We start from the raw sequence: 23,130 nt of genomic DNA on the forward strand, positions 1-23,130 counted from the left end.
AATAAATTAGTATCAAATTGGATGTAATAAATATTTCGGACATTCACCAAAGCGACTAATTTGATTGTCAACATTCACCGGTGAACATTGGCCAGCCAGAATCACACCACACGCACGTGGTTGTCCCATTGCTGTCAATTAATCAAAGTGCCCAAAGAAATAATAGCGGTATTTATAATGACCGGGCAATGTGAGAAATTATCGTAAAGTAATTCAAATTTATCAAATTGCCCAATTTTAATGGTCATTATTCATAATAACTAAGCATTATGAATACTGACCTAAATAATTTGATTGCCCGTGACATACATATATATATATATATGCATGAGGAATATTTCTTGCTTTTAGCACGGGGAATGGAACTCCGTGCTCAAGAGATGTAAACGTAACTTAAGCCCATCCCACAGTTAGGCAATTAACTTCATTAAGTACAAGCAACCGCGAAGTTTATAATAAGAAATAAATAATAGAGCCCAGTTATTGTTTTTTTTCCTTCCTTTTTACAGACTGACATGGATTATAGGTTTTATGTCATGTCATCCAATTAGCAAATCATGAGAAACTGCTGCGCATCTTATTTCGAAATTGGGATAATTCTTATAGGATGTAAAAGTAAAGAAACTTCCTCCTTGCTTCTTCTTTAAATTTCCAGAAATATTTGTTTAATGGATAATTAAATAAGAATTATTAATGTATATTTTTCCATAATAACCATTTTCCTTATTTAATTAAAATGAAAAATTTATTCTTTTTGAGCTTTAACAAAATCGTTTTCAAATAAGATTCTTATTTACCGCGAAACGAAAAATTGAAGAGTAGGATGATTAATATGTAAGTATATTTTGTTACGTATTTCAAAAATCTGTATTACGTGTTTTCGCTTTTTAAAAAACAGTTTATTACGTGTTTTGCTGTTGTTCTTTCGAGTCAGGACGGTGACTTAAGACATTTTACTGGGTAAATGTTGGAGCCTAATTTTAGCAATGATGTTTTGAATTTGATTGATATCTTTCTTGCCGTGATTTGCCATTTTTAGAGAAGTTATGAACGATTCTATTTCAATACTGTGCGTGATTTAAAGGTAAGTTTACGTACCTTTACTTTAAACAAGTAGTCAGAATAGAAAATGCTGTTTACTAGTTAAATTTAGTAGGAATAACACGATCTGTGACGTAGGCTATAGTATACCCAATTACTAACGCTTAACAGATGAGAAAATTTCATATCGATCATGCCTATTTAATTAATGAATTAATATTTGAAAAAAAAACTGTATTAACATCAAGTGTTATCCACAAGTTCAAAAAAATGTATTTGAGTGTATGAATAAAAAGTATTTTATTAACGATTGTAAATTTGAACAAGATATAGGGAGAGTGTGAAGTAAAGTAGAAAAAAATCGTTAATATATCAGGCTTTACTGTGCTTTGACTGCTATACAAGTTGACTGTATGTGTGTATTAGAACATAAGTTTACTGATTTGCATTGGAATAGCATTACTTGATTTCGAACGAACCTGAACTGTGAGAATAGTTTAGCCTCCGTTCACGACCTTGAAGCCTTTTGAGTTATGATGAGATAAGATTTAACACTTTCTGTTGCTTCCTCAATCACAAAATATGTAACTTAGTCTTTTCCTGATAATCGAAAAAACAAATAAACAAAATAAATGAATAAAGTAGGAATTTTTTTTTCTTATCATGATTGATGAAAGACATGATGGTCCTGATCTTCCTCTGTTAAGAGTAAAGAAAAATCGTAAAATTTTGGTAATAGATTGAAATTTAATCTTTTCTCCTACAATTTACTATGCAGTTCATCTCCTCTGCTAGCAATAAAATTATAAATATCCTGTCTTGCTTGAGTCATAGTTATTTTCAGACATGCTGACCAAGTTAAAATCCCTTAACGTGCACGAGCAATCCCAAGTTAAAATCCCTTTTAATTTGACGCTCAGAAACTCATTGTTTTTTCTCCAATTTTCATATAAAATTGGGCGTATTTTATTATCGGCGTCGACCCATTTTTGAGTTTACCACAATCAAAGTTCAACTCCACAGCCTAGTAATTTTGAACCTTATTCCTAATTATTGAACCTAATTATTCCTGGATCAAGCATTTGAACAAACAATCACAGAACCTTTTTTCCCTTCAAATTTCCTATACACTCAATGTTAAAAAAAAAAAACTTGATTTCACGAATTTTTTTTCTAATCCCACGATAACTTGAATTTTTTTCTCCATAAAGAGTGTAGATTTTTTTTCTGAAAATAAAAAAATGTTCCAAAAAAAGTAAAAAATTTTTAGAATAGAAAACCAATTCTCATAATGATAAACTTTTTTAAAAAAATGGACATAAAAGATGTCAGTGGCATGGAATGATGTGTTTCTCTCTACGATAATGAATGGCTTCAAGAAGGCTGAATTCATTTAAAGATCACGAAAATAGTCTAAAAATCAATATCGTTAATTCTGCTGAAAACTACACCGAAAATGATTGGGACAGATTCATGAAACTTGATGACTTGGAATTTCATAACTTTGTAAACGTATCAGTGGGATGACAATGATATCATCGCTCAAACGAAAGCTTCTTGTGAACTATCAGAAGAAGAGGATGAGGAAATCGAAGATTTACCACCCAATCTTACTAACAAACAAGCACTTTCTGCAGTGGACACTGTTTGAGAGGCAGCCAAATATGTCAGAGGAGACATTTAAAGCTATAGTCCACTTGGAAAGTGTTACAAACAAACTTTCTTACACATCTCTAAAGCAAACAACAATTGAATCTTTTTTTTAAACGAAAGTGTAAAAAGTGTTTTTAGAATACATATAGAATAGTAAATAAGGTATGTAAAGAGCATTTTTTATTTTTTATTCTACCATCGATAACATGCGATTTTCGATAATTCGAATTTTCGGTATCTCGAATTTTTTCTCCTCTCCCTTCAAGTTCGAGATATCGAGGTTTAACTGTCTATATATATGTATGGAAAATAATGACAAGAGAAGAAAAATTAATATTATTTATTAAAAGTATTAAAAAAAGTTTTTTTTTAATTATTTAAAAGAAATTATTATTTTAATTATTTAAAAGAATTTTCGGTATCTCGAATTTTTTCTCCTCTCCCTTCAAGTTCGAGATATCGAGGTTTAACTGTATATATATATGTATGGAAAATAATGACAAGAGAAGAAAAATTAATATTATTTATTAAAAGTATTAAAAAATTTTTTTTTAAAATTATTTGAAAGAAATTTTTTTGTTTTGTTTGAAAATTTGCGATGCACTTTATTTCTGAAAGGGAATAAAAGAGCATTAAACCCTTAAAAAAATTGCAAATATTTTTTAGTTTCCTAGCGTTTCTTTCATTAAATATTCGCTAACCAGAAAGATATAAAAATCGTATAAAATAACAAAATGGTTCAGGTCATGTAAAGATGAATAAATATATCTTAATAATAATATTTCCTCGTGCTTATGTAAGCTAATTTTTATTTTTATTTAAAATCATTTTGAGCACCGATTTAAAATAAGTTTTCCTGAAAAACATGTCTCCCAAAAATAGTGACTATGTTACTGTGAATGACAGAAATTGATGGTTGTGTTGACTACCACGGTGAATGTTGACAATCACATAGTCGATTTGGTAAGTGTAAGAAATATATACTACGTCTACTACTAACACTGACGGGTATACATTTGCCCGGTTTGTCCTACACTGATGTTTTTTAAGGTTCAGTGCCAGTGCCTAGTATACATTTCACCGGTACTCCAAACACTGATATTTCTTCCTATCTATCCTCAGCAGATATTAACATATCGAATAAATATAATGATATCAACGACTAAAATAATATCAAACCGGATATAACAAATATTTTGGACATTTACCAAGTCGACTATTGATTTCGACGATTTTTTATTCACGGAAACAACTACATTTCAAAAATAGTTGAAGTTAATTAATTTTTTTTATATAAACGTCGTTTGAAAGCCGATCCAATTTAGGGTTAGCGACTACTAATGTACAACTACTTAGCCCAATTCAGAAGACAAGGGAACTCCTGAATCAAGTATTGGGAGGAATTTGCCTTCGTGGAGGATTTTTTAATGGAACTAACCCGCATTAGCGTTACATGAAGAGGAAGACCATGAGAATCTTCCACTGGCAGCAAAGGGACTGCAACCCATGATCCGTCTACAACTGAGGATATTTCACGTCAGCACTGTGATCGGTGCAAGCCGGATGCGGAATTCGTATCGACCAGCTGTTGCTGGGATTCGAACCCGTTTTACCTCATTGAAAGGCGAACGCTCTATTCCCTGAGCCATCGCGGCTCAGTTAACTATATTTGTAAAAAAAATAATTGTAGTATAAAAAAATGTTGTTCTTTCGACTACTGAGATGCAACTACTCTGCATTCAGAGCTAGCCTGACGCCACCACCGGGATTCGAAACTAAATCACCCATAACAGATAGTGCATGAAAGAAAGTAAGAATAAAATTAGTATAACGGTACACCGAGCTATCAAACCATTCATTACACATAAACATTTTTAAAAATTAAAAAATTTATGAGTAGTAGAAAACGCATTGTGACCTCAGCTGAATAACTCGACCTCCCATTATGTAACATGCGTTTCTGAACACAAGTTACATAAGGGGAAAATTATCCAAGGATAATTCCAACTGTTATAGCAACTTCGGAATGAAAATAAATTCGATTTGATCGGAATTGTGATAACGTTTTGTTTCTAAACCTTGAATTTCGATACGTTTTAGAAGTAGTAATCGTTTTTGTTTTTAATGTGAAGAATAAGATGTATTTGAATAGACTACTTTTAAACTTTCTTTTTTCCTTTTCTTGAAAATTTTAGTTGTAAGATATTCTTTGGACGCATGAATATCTGAGAGAAAAACTATCAATTTTGGAGAATGACAGACGTATTCCTCAATGAAAATTCTCATCAAGAAATTCTATATTCTAGTAGCAAGGTTATTGTTAGTCCATCGAAGTCTCTTTCCGAATTTGAGGATAAAAAGTCCTGGGGTAAGTATATATTTATCAGTTCCTTAATCTTATTCGTAAATAGCGCGGGGAGTTAAGAACTTGAAATAAAGCAATTAAAAATTCAATGAAATCGAATAACTATAACTAACAGTGAAACAAAAATAATCTAACAACTGAATAACTTTTGATTTACTGATTGGAGTTTTAAGAATCAGGGCAGAAGGTTAATTGAGTCAAATCTTAAATATTCTAATTCATTACAGCAGACTATATTTTGAGGTAAGAAATCAGACTTAAAAACGTTCTTTCTCTGAATTACTATACCTTTTTTTCAACGAATTTCGAATCTTGGCCCTCAAAATAAGTAGGGTAGCTAAAATCTGTAAAATATGGTCAATTTGAAATTACAATTGTGGGCAAAATTCGATTTACGAGAGTCAGGAAATTTAAACCCGATAAAGGAAAGATATATTTATTCAGTTTTGTGTTGCGTAAATTGATTTTCTTGTGAGGTCACCACTTGAAAATAAAAACATTCAGACCATTGGCTTGCATTAAATTTTAGTTCCCCCCCCCATTTTTAATTTTATAAATTAAGAAAAAGTGAAAATATTTAATGTGGTATCAAATCATTGAATCACTTCTTCAAAAAAGGGCCGTAGCACATTGTGGGAATAGTAGTTATCGAGCATGTCAATCTTTCGATACACTACAGTACTCCCCCACCAGAACTATATCTGTAATGAAATGCGATAGAACGGATACCACCAGTTGATTCATTGCTGTTTTGTGAGTAGCCGGGTGAGTTGTATTAAGATCACCAACCTCTTTGAGTGCTGATCGTGAGAGGTAAATTAAGTTCACGGTCATGGTCACTCCTGTGTTGCCATTAGCAATCGACTGTATACAGGCCGCCGTTGAGTGTGATCGAGACTGAAGTATAGCTCGTTCACCAGGAGTTGGCACTTGGCTCCGCCTTCATCACGTGGTATGCGATGATACTATTTCGCTATTTTTGGGAGAAGGTTGTGAGCAATCCTGAACAAGGTTGCTATTTTGCGATCGTTTGGCAAAAATATTTATTTCGCAAACTTTATGTGCATTTTTTTAACAATAAATATTTCATAAATTTGATGGTGTTTTGCACCTTTTTTTATGATATTTCTTTCTTTTGAGTAAATAGTTTGTCCTTTATGAGACATTTCGCTGGGAGAACAGCAGTTTTTTAATTTAAACTATATTTAATTAGCTAGTGTAACAAAAGGTATAATAGCAGATGATAAAGCAAAGTAAGTGACTGAAAAAGAATTAACTTTTTGTGGTTGGCGCAAATTAAGGGTTGTCTCAAATTCAACAACGGAGATGTTTCTCTTCTAACTCCCGCGCTGAAATGAACTCTGCGTCCTAGGAGGTGGAGCCAAGTCTCAACTTCTGGTGAACGAACTATAGAAACAGCCCGACGAGGTGGATAATGTCGCAGTCACAAGTAGCTAGTCAACTGTTCAATATGGACCATCCGTCTTAGTAGGCATGTTCAAATCGTAGTGGGCTATTCTTCCAAGTTAAGTGTATTCACGTCACGTCCGTGTCACTAATGCGTAAATGGAAGTTATCGATAATGTCAACCTTCATACCTAACCATAGAATCGAGTTAACATGTCTAATATACTAGTGAATTGGAATTATATTTTTATAGTGGTAGATACATAAACTACACACACGTTTTCATGCCCCTCTCTATAGTAATTGAAGCATCATGTAAAGTGTTCATGTGAATCACATTATATGTTTCATAGGTGGATGCATTCCCAAGCGTATCATCTTCACCCTTGTTGGTTTCTTGGCCACAACACTGGCTCTGACCTTAAATACGAATCTCAGCCTGGCTATCGTTTCAATGGTGGACAGATCGAGCGACTCTATTGGACAGGTTAAAACATCAAACGAATGTCTTTCAAATCAAGTACATCATAATCACTCTCAACGTGCGGTAAGTTCTACAGAATTCGTCTTTTAAGCCTTACTTTCAGTAAAAATAATTTTAATTTTTTTTATAACCGTCGTTGAACAGCTGATTCAATTTAGGGTTTACGACTACTAACGTTCAAACTCCGTAGCCTTGGAATTTTGAACCCAATCCAGAAGATAAGGGAACTTCTGGATCAAGTAATGGGTGGAATTTACCTTCGTGGAGGATTTTTTGATGGAACTAACCAGCATTTGCATTACATGGAGAGGAAGACCACGTAAACCTACCACGCTTAGTCTGACGGCAAGGGGACTCTGTGGAGAATTAATCTTAGACTATGTCAACCTTCATCATCAAAAGGTACCTCATGATAGAATCAAGTTAACATGTCTTATATACTAGTGGCCANGGTTAGGTTGACGGCAAGGGGACTCTAACCCATGATCCGTCTACCACTGAGGATATTTTTACGTCAGTAGTAGGATCGTTGCAAGCCGGGTGCGGGATTTTTATCTAATTATGGAGTTTATCATTGCTAGTCAAAAACTCAAAATTGGGTTAGCTGTTCAACGGTGGTTATAAAATATAAAATAATATAATTATATAGAGCTTCCTAAAATGACGCAAAATAAATATGTAATAATACAAATTTGAACAAGATATATTAATATATACAGGGAGAGTGTGAACTAATAGTAGGAATTGAAATAAACATGGTATCAGACAACTCTAAAAGTATAAATTTGGTGACGTAGACCACACGTGATACCACGTCATGTTCTTTATTGAATTTATCTGACACAGCGGATGCAAAATAACTAAATATTTTAATGTGCGCAGTAAACTATTTTTTCGTTCAAATAGAGCTATATGTTAGAAATTAGCTCTGATGTTATCTTTAAAATACGTGACAAACTGAATCGTTTATAATAAAATTTAAAACAATGACTAACGCTTGAACAATCAGAAAATTCCCTTTCGTTTTTTGCTCATCCCTATTTAATGAATGAATTAATATTTGTAAAAACTGTATTAACATCAAGTGCTATCCACTACAAGCTTAAACAAATATGTATTTGAACTTGAGAGTGGATGAATAAAAAATATTTTATTAACGATTGAAAATTTGTGTGAACTAATAGTAGGAACTGAAAAATAACATGTTTTGTCAGCAGTTATCTGATGTTTATTTACATTCAAATGCTCGCAATTTTTTTAATTCACTAAAATAAATCATAGCATGTTCTTCCAACTAACTCTTCAATTAATATTAAAATTTTATTTTTTTTAGAATTACATAAGAAAAGGAGAATTTCATTGGAGTCCAGAGACGGAAGGTTTTTTGATAGGCTGTCTGTATTATGGTCAATTAATTGGTGTTTTACCCGGAGGTCGAATGGCGGAGTTATACGGAGGAAAAAGAACGCTGATTAGCTTCTTTCTGTTGGCATNAAGAACTTTTCAATTTACTGTCAACAACACAAATGAAGCTATAATGGTAAATCGTCTGCTGAATTTATGTTTAAAAATATCAAACTTACGATTAAAATCGTCTGCGGTTGCCTAGCAACACTTACTGTTGCCAAGGCCAGAAATATAAATAGCAACCCTCGTATGTTCTTTATTGAGTTTATCTGGCACAGCGAATAAAAAATAACTAAATATTTTAATGTGCGCAGTAAACTATTTTTTCGTTCAAATAGAGCTATATGTTAGAAATTAGCACTGATGTTATCTTTAAAATACGTGAAAAACTTAATCGTTTATAATAAAATTTGAAACAATGACTAATGCTTAAACAATCAGAAAATTCCCTTCCGTTTTTTGCTCATCCCTATTTAATGAATGAATTAATATTTCTAAAAACTGCATTAACATCAAGTGTCATCCACTGCAAGTTTAAACAAAAATGTATTTGAACTTGAGTGAATGAATAAAAAATATTTTATTAATGATTGAAAATTTGAACAAGATATAGGGAGAATGTGAATTAATAGTAGGAATTGAAAAATGACATGTTTTGTCAGCAGTTATCTGATGTTTATTTACATTCAAATGCTCGCAATATTTTTAATTTACTAAAATAAAGCATAGCATGTTCTTCTAACTGACTCTTCAATTAAAATTAATTTTTTTTTAGAATTACATAAGAAAAGGAGAATTTCATTGGAGTCCAGAAACAGAAGGTTTTTTGATAGGCTGTCTGTATTATGGTCAATTAATTGGTGTTTTACCCGGAGGTCGAATGGCGGAGTTATACGGAGGAAAAAGAACGCTGATTAGCTTCTTTCTGTTGGCATCGGTCTGTACATTCATTGCTCCATTTGCGGCCAGAGTTTCCGTGTACTTATTTGCGGTGTGCAGGTTTCTTGTTGGTGTTGGGACGGTAATATACAATTTTTATACTCCATCTATTATATTTTTATATCAAGCGGATACAAACAAATATCTTACCCGTAATGAGATGCCTGCAAATGACGTAGTGGGGGTATCTCGATCCTTATTGGTTGCTGAAACGTGGCATTTGTTTACGTTAGCAACTGTTCCTTCCATTTCTATTTCGAGTAAGCAAAGCCCGTCAAGTTTCAATTCTCTTAAGTGACACATTCTAAATTCTTTCCCAAAGATTCTTTCTCAAAGATTTCAATTCTTTCACTATATATTTACACAAAGATAGGCACGAAGGAACGTAAACAAACTAATTATGCATCGAAGTTGCCAGGTACACAAAACAAAAATGTATCACGTTTACTATAAATATTAAATGTAAGGTAAGTAAAAGAAATAGACGAGAAAGAAGTATATTTCAACGATATCAATGTGTGATACGGCTCTGTATAACTTATCGTTAATTTGCATTCTAACTTATGAGGAGAAACTTAGCTCAATTTTGCTGATAGAGATAGGTCACACGTGTGGGTATGGGAAGTCTTCTTTTTCTTGAAGTGCAAGTACCCAATTGAAATATTCAGAACTTCTACTTTATGTTTACAAATTTATATTTCAGTGAAAAAGATAAAAAAAAATTGTTTTATCAAAATATGCACGTACTGAGAAAAATCAATTGAACAGTAATATGAGTACCTTAAACCATAATACGATGCATGTTTGATAGAATTGTAACCTGCTAGTTTCAAATCGAAGCATGTTTCCGTTAACACATCGTGTAAGGAAGAATGTTAACATGGTTCTACTATATTGGGAAAACAAATAAGTTCCTGCCGTTTTCTATCAAAAATTAGCTGTTTATAGTAAAAATATGGTACATTATCTTTTATTCAAAGTATTCTCCATTACTAGACACTACTTTTCCTTATCTTTCTGGGAGCATTTGGATAAAACGTCCGAAGAACTCTTCATCTTTCAAGGATATCCACTCGACCCATACCTTGATTTCTTCTAAAATTGCAAATTTCTGACCAGACAGACCACGTGCCATCGACTGGAATAGTTGATAATTTGAAGGGGCAAGGTCTGGTGAATACGGCTGGTGGGGTACGACTTCCCATTTAAGTGGTAATAGCAAAATCAATTTTCATGCAAAATCGACGTTTAATGTCTCTTGGCTTCAGTTCGTATGGAACCCAACTTCCTTGTTTTTGGATCATTCCCAACGATTTTTAAAAGATGTGGAATTGCTTGCTGAGTAACTTTTAATGTAAGATCAAGTTAATGTTTTCCGTTTGGGACGAATATTTTTCCAATTTTTCTTCCAATTTCTTGTCTTCGTACAATTTCGGCCTTCCACTGCGTTCTTTGTCTCCCACGTCAAACTCACAGTTTTTAAACTTCTGAAACCACTCACGACAACTTTTCTCACTTAACACAGCCTCACCCTAATGCTTCTCCAAGCAATCGATGCGCCTCAGCTGCAGATTTCTTCAAATTAAAGAAGTAAATCAAACGTTCCCGAAAATGGTGCTTATTTGGCACAAAACTTGCTACTAATATGGAATCACTACGTAATGCTAATACAGAATCACTAATATTGAAAGTTATGTAAGGTTATGTATGTTAACTTGCACAATAAAATGTTTAACACACCAGTCAATTTCTATATAACCTTCTTATGCGGAGGAATATATATATATATGTAGTCCGCCGCATTTTTAACATGCAATTTAAAGTCACCTTGGCTATTTAAAGTTCTTGGAATAAATCCAACCATTCATCTGTTCAGAATGTCGAAATTTATTGCAACAATTATAAATGCACTGTGCTTCATTATTAAGACATTGAAACAATTTTTTTTCTTCGAAAAATTCTGTAAGTTTGCATGTTTTAGACTTATTTTGTTTAGTTATTTTTTTAAAAAATTTATATATTTATACAGGCTCCAGTTGTTCCCATATTGTTCTACCTTCTTTCGAGATGGATTCCGGAATCAGAGAGAAGCCTCACTTCTTCTTGTCTTTTGGCGGGATTTGGCGTCGGAGCTTTCGTTTCTTTTTTAACTGCTGGCGAACTTTGTTTCTCTGACCTCTTTGGTGGATGGCCCTCAGTATTCTATTTTGGAGGTATTTTACGCAGTTTTTTAAATTGAAAATTGTTCATTACTATTCTATAGTATCGATTTGTATTGTTTAAAGTTTCAATTGTTTGTTAAAATTTGACTATTTTTCGGTGAATTCTTTTATTTTATATTATTTTACATCCGTCGTTGAACAGTCGACCCAATTTTTGGGCTTACGACTACTAATATTCAACTCCGTAGCCTTCTGATTTTGGAACCAATCCAGAAGACAAGGAAGCTCCTGCATCGGTACCCCAAAAGGTAGGATTTGCTATAGGAACATGGAGGACTTTGTGAGTCAACAGATTTAACGTGCACTAGTCACCATTTACTGCACTGGGAGTCTTCGGACGCCGGGGATCGAACCCACTACCTCTTGGACATCGGCCTAGTACCCTACCAACCAGGCTGTACCGTCCCTCTGTGAATTGTTCGGGCATTTAAAAAGAAATGCAGCCACTGAAGAGGCTGCTTTAAATTACCAAAGTGTGTTGAAAAGTGTACAAGGATTACGATGGAATAAAAAAAAATTAACGTTCGATAATTGTTCGAGAATTATTAACTGTTAAACTTTTTGGAAAAATATCATATGGGCCGCTCTATTACTATGTCACTACAGATTTGAAATTTAGAATGCTGAAAGAACTATATTTGTTTATGAGCTTAACTCACAGTTTTTTTTTCAAAATTTTAAGTATTCTAAAGTTATTGCAATTTTTATGCGAATTTTTTACTATTTTTTTTCTCTTTGCGTTACATTCTGCTTTGCTCGCTAAAAATCTATAAAACTTAGAAACTTAAAATTACAAAATTTATTGAAAAATGTACAAGGAGTTCGATGAAATAAAGAAAAAAAAATTCAGATTCAATTATCATTTCGAGAATTATTAACTGTTAAAATTATAATTAAAAGAAAAACATTTCTGTTGTGCATTATTGTGAACTACAGAGTTAAAATTTGATAAGCCGATAGAATCATTTTGAACAAACGAGAGTATTTTTTTCTTTCAAAATTCCTTTTCGTTCGTAAAATCATTTCGATTTTAATTATTTTTTGCGTTTTTTTTTCTTCCTTAAATAATGATTAGTATTCCTTTGTTGAAAAACTTTTTTCTCTCTCGATTTTCATTTTATAAGCTCGTGCTTTTCTTGATGACAAATACGAAAACAAAATTAATAAATAATAACAGAAAGATTAGATGTTGCCATCAGATAAAATCTTCAAATTACGAGCGAAGAGAAATAAAAACTGTTTCCAGTGCGAACTGTTATATGAAATAAAGTTTACGTCATACATTCTTAACTTAAAAACTACTTCTACTATCAAAATTATTACTCATTTATTATTTGTTTATGTCGTTTACATTTATCTTTTCAAGTACATTTCGTTTTTTTTCTTCCTTTTCTTTTCTTTTAAATCAAATTCCTCTTATGTATCTCATGTATCCTCTTAATTTCATTTACGATTAACACAGATATAAAATGAGCTTATACCAATAATTTAAGAACAGATTATAATCAAAATGATCTTTTTCGAACTGTTATGGCCGTGAAAGATGATTTTTGAATTTTTTTTTTATAACCGCATCTGAACAGCCATTTTTGGGTTTACGGCTACCAAAGTTCAACTCTGTAGCCTTGTAAGTTTGAACCCTATCCAGAAGACACGGGAACTTCCTGGATCAAGTATTGGAAAAAGTTTGCCTTTGCGGAGGACTTTTTGATGGAACTAACCCGCACCTGCTTTACATGGAGCGGAAAACCAAGTAAACTTCTCAAGTTTAGTCTGACGGAAAGTTGACTCTAACACCCATGATCTGCCTGCCACTTAGGATATTTTACATCAGCACCAGGGCTCGAAAAACAGCCCGTCCTCGGCGATCAAAAATTTCCCGTGAACAACGAATTTCTCGAATCAGACGTCCACGCGGACGGCCATTTTCCCGTTAATGTTCGTGATACACTTTCAATTTTTGTTATCTTACAAGAGTCTAGCGCCTCACATCTGAAATGACCCTAAATCCCGCACAGCTACATACTGCTCATGGTGGATTGATGTTTTTTCCGTCTGGGAGTACTGCAGCAGTTGAAGGGACAAAAAAACACATTACGTAAGCGTTAAACGCAATTTTGAACACATCCACCTATATGGAAAACCCCTTTCAGATTTCTGTGCAGAAACCTCTGTAAATCATAGACTTGACTGTGGAACTAGCAAATGTCATATTTGATTCATTTAAAAAACGCAGTACCCTCGGATAAATTGACATTCCAGATAACTTGACCTTTGTCATTTAAATTATTTCATAAAGGAAATACTAGGTTTTACTGTTAGTAACCTAATATTTCTTTTATTACTGTATAATGTAATCCTAGTAGCTACTAATTCATTGTGTAGTTTATATAAATGTTTGTAATAAATAAGAAAAAATAATATTTTTATTTATTTAGAAGCGACGGGTTAGTTTCAAAAGAGGACGGGTACATTGTTGGACAAGCCGTCCTCGGGAACGGGTAAAATTTCTGAGTTTTTTCGAGCCCTGGTCAGCACTGTGGTCAGTGCAAACCGGATGCGGAATTCATATCGACCAGCCATCGATAGGATTCGAATCCGGTTCACCTCATTGGAAGGAGAACGCTCTATCCCCTGGGCCATCAATGCTTCCTGCGGATCGTTTGTAAGGAAAATGCCGTGTTAAATTTTGAGCTGAACTGCTCCACATAAGTCAGAGTGTTAATTAATGTGAAGTTGACTAAATACAGGGCCGTATCACGCATCCAATTTGTTGAAATATAATTCTTTCTCGTCTACATCTTTTACTTAACTTAGATTTATTGTTTGTTGTTGTTAATTTACGTCGCGCTAGAGCTGCGGTAGCCCGACGACCTGCGCGCGAAGCCGAGCACTTTACGGAAGCACAGTTTAACGAGGAACAATATCGCACACCCTCGGTCCCTACGCAGACTGATCCAAGTGGTCACCCACCCGCACACTGCCCGCAGCCAGTGATGCTTGACTTCGGTGATCTGCTGGAAACCGTGTCTTAACGATCAGTCCACTGCGGGACTATTTGTTCTTGTATTTCATTGTAATCGTGTTATATTTTCGTTTTGTGAACCTGGCAACTTCGATGCATAGTTAGTTTGTTTATGCTATACACGCCATTGTGTCGGTCTTAAAGTGTTAAGTTCGAAACAACTAGTGAAAGAATTGAAATATATGTGAAAGAATTTATCACTTAAGAGAATTGATACTTGTTGGGCTTGGCTTACTCGAAATAGAATGGTAAGATTTGTTGATAACACAAACAAATACCACGTTTGAACAACCAATCAGGATAGAGGCACTTGCAAGTATCTCATTGATGCGAAAACGAAACTGTTGGATACATATGTTTTTGCAATTAATGTTTATCTTTTTTAGGTCTCAGTGGTTTGTTATGGTGCCTTTTATGCTATATGTGTATTTCTGAGAGACCAATAGATCACCCATCTATAACTGCAAAGGAATTGAAATATATTACTGAAAATTTAGGAACAACAAAGCAAAAAAAGGTGAATGTTTGAATATTTTAAACGATTTTGTCTTAGCTTAAAATTTTATTAGTAAGTTATTTTTAACATTCAAGGTAACTTTATTTTTAAATAGTCCATAAAATTAAAGCAACGTGTTTTTTTTTTTTAAGAAATAATTTTAAAAGTAACGAAGATTAAAAATTACTTGTACATTTTTGAGCAAAAACAAAATTATGATAATAATAATAAATGGACCACCCTGAATAACTTTTGATCTAATGACTGAATTTTCACTTTCTAGGACTCCATCTAAATGGTTCGAGGGGGGAGGGAGGTTCAATATGCTAACTAATTAGTGCAGACGACATTTTAAGTTACGAAATTAGACACAGACACAAAAACCCTACTTTCTCTGAATAAACATACCGTTTTATCGATGGATTCGAATTTCTGAACTCTAAGATTTAGGGGGTAGCCGCAATCCGTCAATTATGGTCCCCATAGTTTGGTCAGGTGATCGGTCCAAATTTTGGACCTCTTAATGTTAATTTTATTTTTATCATAATCTCGAGAAACTTTTAAGCGAATTAACAAGTTTTAGCCCAAAATTATTAAAAATTATTCAACTAAAATTAATTTCACGTAAAAAATGAATTTTAATTTATATTCATTATTTTAAGGCATATAATTTTTTACATTATTTTGAAGAATGTATTTTTACACAACAAAATACAAAATTTTTGCGAAATCGGCCGAATAGTTCATGAGAAATTTAATTTCCAAAATATCGTATATTAAAAATTGAATTTCTCAGAAACGAAACTATTCGACCGACTTTGTTCAAATTTTGTAATTTGCCGTGTAAAATTACATTCCTTAAAATGACGTAAAAATTTTTTATCTAATAATTCAAAGCTTTTTGGACTATTATTAAATAAGTTAATAAAAAATAATAAATATTTACTAAAAGTTGTTTTTAATGTGAAATTATTTTTGGATAAACTAATTTTATAACTGTACGCAAAAAGTTTTCAATTCTTTTAAAATTTCTCAAAGTATAGCGAAATACGCAAGTAGTAAAATTAGCATTAAGTGGTTCAAACTTTGGATTGCTCTTCTGATCAAACTATGGGGATCATAACTAGATTCGCGGCTTTGTACTGAAATTCGAATCTGTCGAAAAAATGTTTATTTCTGTCATGTTTATTATGCTTTGTGTCTGATTTCGTAACTTAAAATATCGTCTGCACTAAATAATAAGCATATTTGAAGTCATCCCCTCTGACTCTTAAGATTGAGACCTAGAACGTGAAGTTCCAATCATTAGATCATAATTATTCGGGGTGACCGCTGTATTTTTTTGCGCGCAGTACAAACAGAAAACTTAACTTAGCAACTGTTTACGTAAATAAATAAATTGATACAGGTAAAAAGAATAGTATATTTTATAAGAAAGCATGTAAATTATTTGATTTCTACTAAGTTTAATTTATAAAATTGATTTTTATTTTGTTTTATAACCGTCATTGAACAGTCAACCCAATTTCTTGGGTTTGCGACTACTAATGTTCAACTTCGTAGCCTTGTAATTTTGAAACCATTCCAGAACACAAGGAAACTCTTGGATCAAGTATTGGGAGAAATTTGCCTAACAGGAGGACAGTGTGATGAAACTAACCCGCATTTGCGTTACGTGGATAAGAAAACCATCCAGGGTTAGCCCGACGGCAAGGGGACTCTAACCCATGATCCGTCTACTACTGAGGATATTTTACGTCAGCACTGTTGTCGGTGCAAGCAGGATGCGGATTCGTGTCGACCAGTCATCTCTGAGATTCGAACAAAGTTCACCTCATTGGAAGGCGATCCTCTGAGCCATCAAGTCTCTTGGACCCATTATTGATAAATGTAATGTTTACGTGTAATGCCATATCTGAAGAATTTTATAAGTAAATCGAAAATTTTTCCACACAATTATAAAAATAGCTTACCCAAAAATAATTCCATGCAAAAAAATAATTTTTAATAATCATTTTTTATTATCTAATTTAATAGTAGTCGAAAAAGTTTTTAAATCGTAAGGTTTACAATTCAAAAAAAGTAATTTTATATGGAAAAATACAAAATTTGAAGGATATCGCTCAGGAATTTGACCCGGTGCAGGTAAAAACAACAAAATATTTTATGCCCATTTTAAACCGTTTTCTGTCCTTTTTTTAAGAAAGACCACAACATGGGCCCTGCCCAGGTTTGCCTATGCCGGTCATCATCTTATCTCACGATTACACTGTTTTCTTGTTCTCTAATTATTTTTCCATTTCTTTGTTACCCTAGTCAAAATTCTTGATGGTTCTATCAAAACATTTTGATGGGGTTTATGTTGGTTTCAGTGCGATTCATGATGGTCCAACATCATCGAACTTTTTTCCATTATGCGTTCATAGTTTTTGATATGCCAACAAACTTCTATCGCTCCATGATGGAAAATGCTACTTCAATGGTGGTTAACCATAAAGAGAAGCTTGACTCTCATGGACCTACAATCTATGATGATCCATGATGGTTCCAACTATATATTATCATCATGGTTTAATGAGAATTCTTGTTGATTGTCAGGAATATATCCTCAAAACAATTTTTTTATGTTGGGCCATCATCAATCAGTCCAAATTCCTATATTGGAACGATGGTGGTTCATGATCGTTCCAACATTTGATTTCTTAGAAATTATGATGGAAGTTTTTGATGGTTTAACATGAACAAACCATCAAAATAAGTTGCTATTCTTATGTTGGGCGATCATCAATCAGTCCGAATTCCTACATTGGGATGATGGTTACTTATATTTGTTACCATCAAAAAATATAAAGGTTCATGATGGAATTATTGATGATAACCATCAAGATTATGTTGGTCCATCAATGGAAAACCATCAAAAATGTTGACTTGGGTAGTGACTTTGCGTTTTCTTTTTTTTTTAAAAATCTGTTTTATTTTCTTCATTCTCGAGAATGGTCGCCTTTCTTGAGTTCTTGAAACATGTCGACTTTTTCCTCTTTAATAATTTTTGAAGCTAAAGAAATTTTTCTGTTATTAAATATAGGGTTATTTTGCTTCTAAGTATGAACTATATTAAAAGAAAAGATTCAAATTTACTAAAATGCTTCTTAGAAATTTAACCTCTCCTATAAGAAATTTTTTTAAAAAAAGTTCAAATCTTGTATCTTCCAGATAAAAATTATCCCTTGGAAATCTATCTTGAGATCCAAAGCTTTCTGGTCCTTGGCAGCTGCATACTTTGGACAGTTTTGGATTCTTGGATTCTTCTGCTCAGTGCAAGCATTTTATATGGGAACAGTATTAAACATGGACAGTAAAATGGTAAGAATCAAATACAATTTGTGCATCCAGGGCCGTCTTAATAGCATGCAGGGCCCCCCGGGCATAAAAATATTTTGGGTCCCTATAACGTCTGTTTAAAATCGAACTTAAAATACATAAAATAAAGCATTTTTAAGTTATGCAATAATTTTAGCAAACTTAACCCCTAAACAATGACATATATTTCAGAAAAATGGACTAAAAAGGAAATTTTTTTGACTGTTTAATTTTGTTCTTTATATTATTATAAAAGTTAGAAAATGGTTTTTTATTACAAAAATAATATTTTCAATGCAATAACTATCTGTGTTTATAATTTTTATATATACACATTAAAAAGTAGTGGATTACATACACATGTTATTCAATTGGAGCAAATGAAACAAAATTTTGGAGCTAAATGCAATATAACTATTATAATGTAATATAAAAACACAACAATATGATTTTCAATACATAAATTTTACAAATATTTTACTGTATGGTACATCGCACATTCACATTTTCCCTCCCTCTACTGAAGTCGTAATTGTTGGAAAACTAGGACCACTATTGCCATCTATGAGGAAAATAGTGAATTAAGTATCTTAAAGTAGAAACGAACAAGTTCGTACTTCTCAAAATAGAAACGTTAATTTTTCTCCTGCCCAAAGTCAGTTCGGGCATCACAAATACTGCACGTGGTAGTTGCCCGAATCGGATTCGGGTGACGCTGGCAAGGGGTTAAATACATTTTTATCACACTAAAAACTCAATGCACATTATTTTAACACAAAATTGAGGTACTAACCAGTTGCAATTCTCAAATAATAAAATAATTTTAAAAGCCATGAAGCTAATTAAATTTAAAAAACATAAGGGTATAACAAATAAAAAAATTCAAAAGGTATGAATTATTTCGTGTCTATATTAAAGTCAGCTATTAAAACATCTTTCAATGCAAATCAGATATAACCAATTTGAAAGTAGCTGCCCCATAGTGCTCTGTGATTCTAAACTCTTTCAATTATTACTTTATTTAACTAATTGTAAATACTAAATAAAGTTGGTGGTGGTCAAGCATACTTAGAAGAATTAGTTGAGTGCGTAAAAACTTCATTTTAACGTAGAAAAATAGATTTCTGTTGACTTTTTAAGTTTTCCTTGTGTTGAACTATTCAAATTATTGGCGTTTGCATGATTACTGGTGTAAGAAATTAAGAGAATTTGCAGACTTGGTGGATTATCTCTATAACTACTTGACCGATTTTATTGAAGTTTGTTATGTACATACAATTGATACAATGCAAAACAAATAATCATTACCCAATTGTAATATACACGCATGATCGTATGTGACACTCGTTAGAGTCGGGAGGTATGAAACAGCGGTTGCAGAATAAACAACAAAAAAATGGGTTAATAGGGGGCATGGTCTCTTACAGGTGGCACTGTGGCAATTTCATACCTACCGACTCCAACGAGTGTTACGCATGATCATGCGTGTGTATTACAATTATTGAATAATTATTTGTTTTGTATTGTGTCAATGTATGTAAATCAAATTTCATTAAAATCGGTCCAGTCTGTGAATTCTCTTAATTTCTTACAACAGTGTATTTATTTTAAAAAATACATCTTTTTTTTTAAACACAGTTTATAAAACGTAAGATCCTCAAGGGCCCCCTGAGTCCAGGGTCCGACTTAGCCTAATTGGGGCCCCCTCTGCTTCACCACTTCAGGAATGAAGGTAATTAATGTGGAGGAATTTTAATGTATTTAATTTTGCGGTATTTGAAATTTTCACCTCATTATAGATAACAAGAAAATTGACTGGAAGAAATAGCTATGAAGTTCCTCCCCCTCCAATGTTCAGACGAAATATTGTTCTGTCCATTTTATTGATTTCTGACTGTTAACTTGGTCATCTAGCAGCCAAAAATACATATCCTTGCTGACATTAGTGCTAAATTCACGCAATTACGATGGCTCAATTAAGCCAATTAGAAGCCTGTATTTTTACAAATATATCACATTTTGCAATATATGTAAATTACAGGCTTTTGATTGGCCAAATTTGTTCATCGTAATAGTGAAACTTAAGCTGAATTCCTCCTTAGAAAGCCATGGATTTACGAAATATAGATTGTGTTCATGCGATAGATCAAAGAAGAAGCTAACATAAAACTGCCGGATTTTACACTGTACTGATATTTTGTTTAAAAAAAAGTTCATTAAAGAATGTAACGTAAAATTAACTTTCTATTCGATTTGGGGACCGATCTAATGCTGGGCAACTGCCGCGTATGCCCCTGCCTCAGTCAGGCTCTGCCCGAGTGCTTGGGGGCCCCAGGCACAGCGCGGTGTGCCCATGCGAAAGACGGTCCTTTAAGTAGTGATAAAAAGCGATATGCATAATTTGAATTTTTTCAGACAGGTGAACTTTCTTGCCTGCCCCATTTGTCTCGTGCATTGTTTGCTTGTATTTGCGGTTTACCAATAGACTGGGCCCTGAAAAAGGGATACACGAGCAAAGAATTCGTGCGGAAAGGAGCAACCACACTAAGTAACATGCTTCATTTTATTTTTAAAGTAAACTATTTCAACTGAATTGGTGTCCAGAGCTAATGTCATTATGCATGTTTTCAGATTCGTTGTTTGCCTGCATCGGGTTCATAGGTATTATATATGCTGGCTGTGATCCTACACTGAATACAGTATTCTTCACTTTTGGTGGACTTTTAGCTGACTTCATTACCTTTGGAGTTTGCTTAAATGGAGTAGACATCGCACCCAATTTATCAGGTAAGTAATAGAGTGTGTGCCTGATTTATTCAGTTCACTGTTAACTAAGCATACGTTTCTTTCGAGCTCGAGTTCATTTTATTTATTTTGGCAGGAACTTTGTCTGCGATTTTAACCCTTGTTGGAGTGGTTCCCTTCTTTGTTATTCCAGCTTTAGTTGGAATTTTCACAAAATATGAGGTAAGCATTATATTTTTGTAACGTAGTGAAACTTACTTTCATCCAGAAAAGTTTTTATTTACACGATTTTAAAGCTACAAAAAAATTAATAATTTATGCATGGGGGTGGAGTAGTAAAGAATTTTACAAGAAGGAGTTTTGCTTCATACTGTAATTTGTAGCATTCATATAATTTTTTAGTGTATTAAGTTTTACGATGCAAGAGATTGATGTGATTTGAGGAAAAATTCTTAAAAGTAAAAAACGATTTTGAAATTTTATAAGAAGAAGTTTCGCTTCAAACTGATTGCATTGTAATTTGTTGTATTCATATAATTTTTAGTGTATTAAGTTTTACGATGCAAAAGATTGATATGATTTGAGGAAAAATTCTTAAAAGTAAAAAAATACATTTTTATATTATATTAAAATGTTTTATTAATTGCTTTCAACTTTGAAAATTTTGACGACATTCAAATTGCTCTTTTTCTCAAAATCAATTCTCCTAATACGGTTGAGTACTGAACTGTATATTTTTTTCCATTAAGTTTTTTTAAATCCATGCACATCGTAAAATTAATTCAAAACTTGATAGCTTGCTAAATTATAATAAATAAAAATACCATAGCTCTCCATTACCATTAGCGACTGGTTTCCATAAGATTGGATATTAAACTTGTTTTCCTTTCAGCGGTCTAGGGCTCAATGGAGATTCGTTTATTACATAATTATGGGCGTTGTTGCAACTACTACATTGGTATTTGTTTTCTGCGGAACTTCTGAACCTCAAGATTGGGGAAGTTATGACGACACAGATAAAGGGAAAGATGAACTGGAAACCAAACTGAAACCAGAAGAAGAGTGATAGCTGTTATCTTTACTGTAAAAATGTATCATTTGTTCAATAAATATTATCTTTTAAAGGGTCGCGTTCATTTCAGCGACAGATCATTACATCGACAGGATAATTTCAACGACAGGCCAAGCTCAGCGACAGGCCATTCCGTCGACAGGGTCATATCGTCGACAAGTTATTTTGCCTAAAAGGCATTTTATCGACAGAGTTATTTCATAGACAGAATCGTTTCCCCGACAGTGTTATTTTATCGACTAGCCATTTCGTTGACAGGGCCATTTCATCGACAAGATCGCTTCGCCCACAGGGTTTTATCGTTGACAGGGTTATTTTGTCGACAGGGTCATTACTTTGACAGGGTCGTTTCGTTGACAGGGTTTTGTTTCGTTGACAGGGTTGTTTCGTCTACAGGTTCTTTGATTGACAGGGTCAATTTTTGATTGTTGACAAATTTTTTTTTTTAACTGAATGCAGAGCTAAAGGTGCAGGCGATATCAATTTTTTAAAAGAAAAAAATGCTTATTTTATGGCAATTGCAACAATTCACAGCAATAAAGAATTTTACTCTAGTATAAAAATATAGTATTTTTCTAATTAATAATAAAAATATTAAGCTTGAATTCCTAAAAATAGATTCAAAATTACAAATGACCCTGTCAACATAACGACCCTGTCAACGAAATGATACTTTCGAGGAAATGACCTTGTCGATGAAATGAACGAGATCCACCCGTGTGTTGTGCTGTGGGTATAGATGGCAATCATCGATTTACATTGCTCACTGCTTTTCAGTTAACAGGAAAGATACTTTAAAAGAGGATCAATGAATCAATTTATTTCCAGTGCGCATTTTTCCATTCTGTTTACATTTATTTTCCTCAAACTTGAAATATTGATAAAATCTACGATTATAATTTCAGTTACATTAA

At 33.1% G+C, this 23,130-nt stretch overlaps 1 protein-coding gene across 2 annotated transcripts; it reads left to right on the plus strand.

Annotated features, from left to right (window-relative positions):
- The first annotated feature begins 587 nt into the window (after positions 1-587).
- Positions 588-22,268, plus strand: LOC107450492 (putative inorganic phosphate cotransporter). Of its 2 annotated transcripts, none has more exons than XM_071182316.1 (11): positions 588-834; positions 4,890-5,062; positions 6,820-7,013; positions 9,133-9,378; positions 11,326-11,509; positions 14,930-15,060; positions 18,253-18,402; positions 20,815-20,947; positions 21,031-21,186; positions 21,281-21,366; positions 22,037-22,268. In XM_071182316.1, exons 2-11 carry the CDS (start codon positions 4,948-4,950, stop codon positions 22,208-22,210), a joined length of 1,569 nt encoding a protein of 522 aa, XP_071038417.1. In that variant the 5' UTR covers positions 588-834; positions 4,890-4,947; the 3' UTR covers positions 22,211-22,268. The 2 variants fall into 2 exon arrangements, with proteins under 2 accessions (XP_071038417.1, XP_042906543.1); XM_043050609.2 differs by lacking the exon at positions 588-834 and adding an exon at positions 897-1,084.
- Positions 22,269-23,130: the final 862 nt, after the last annotated feature.

The sequence above is a fragment of the Parasteatoda tepidariorum genome, chromosome 1 (genome assembly GCF_043381705.1).
Source record: "Parasteatoda tepidariorum isolate YZ-2023 chromosome 1, CAS_Ptep_4.0, whole genome shotgun sequence".
Lineage (NCBI taxonomy): Eukaryota > Metazoa > Arthropoda > Arachnida > Araneae > Theridiidae > Parasteatoda > Parasteatoda tepidariorum.

Bases quoted from the DNA above. Each gene is read 5' to 3' on its own strand.
- LOC107450492 (XM_071182316.1), top strand. From the start codon at position 4,948: ATGACAGACGTATTCCTCAATGAAAATTCTCATCAAGAAATTCTATAT. The intron at 9,379-11,325 runs GTAATATACAAT...ATATTTATACAG, and splicing joins TTCTTGTTGGTGTTGGGACG to GCTCCAGTTGTTCCCATATT. The intron at 18,403-20,814 runs GTAAGAATCAAA...GAATTTTTTCAG, and splicing joins TAAACATGGACAGTAAAATG to ACAGGTGAACTTTCTTGCCT.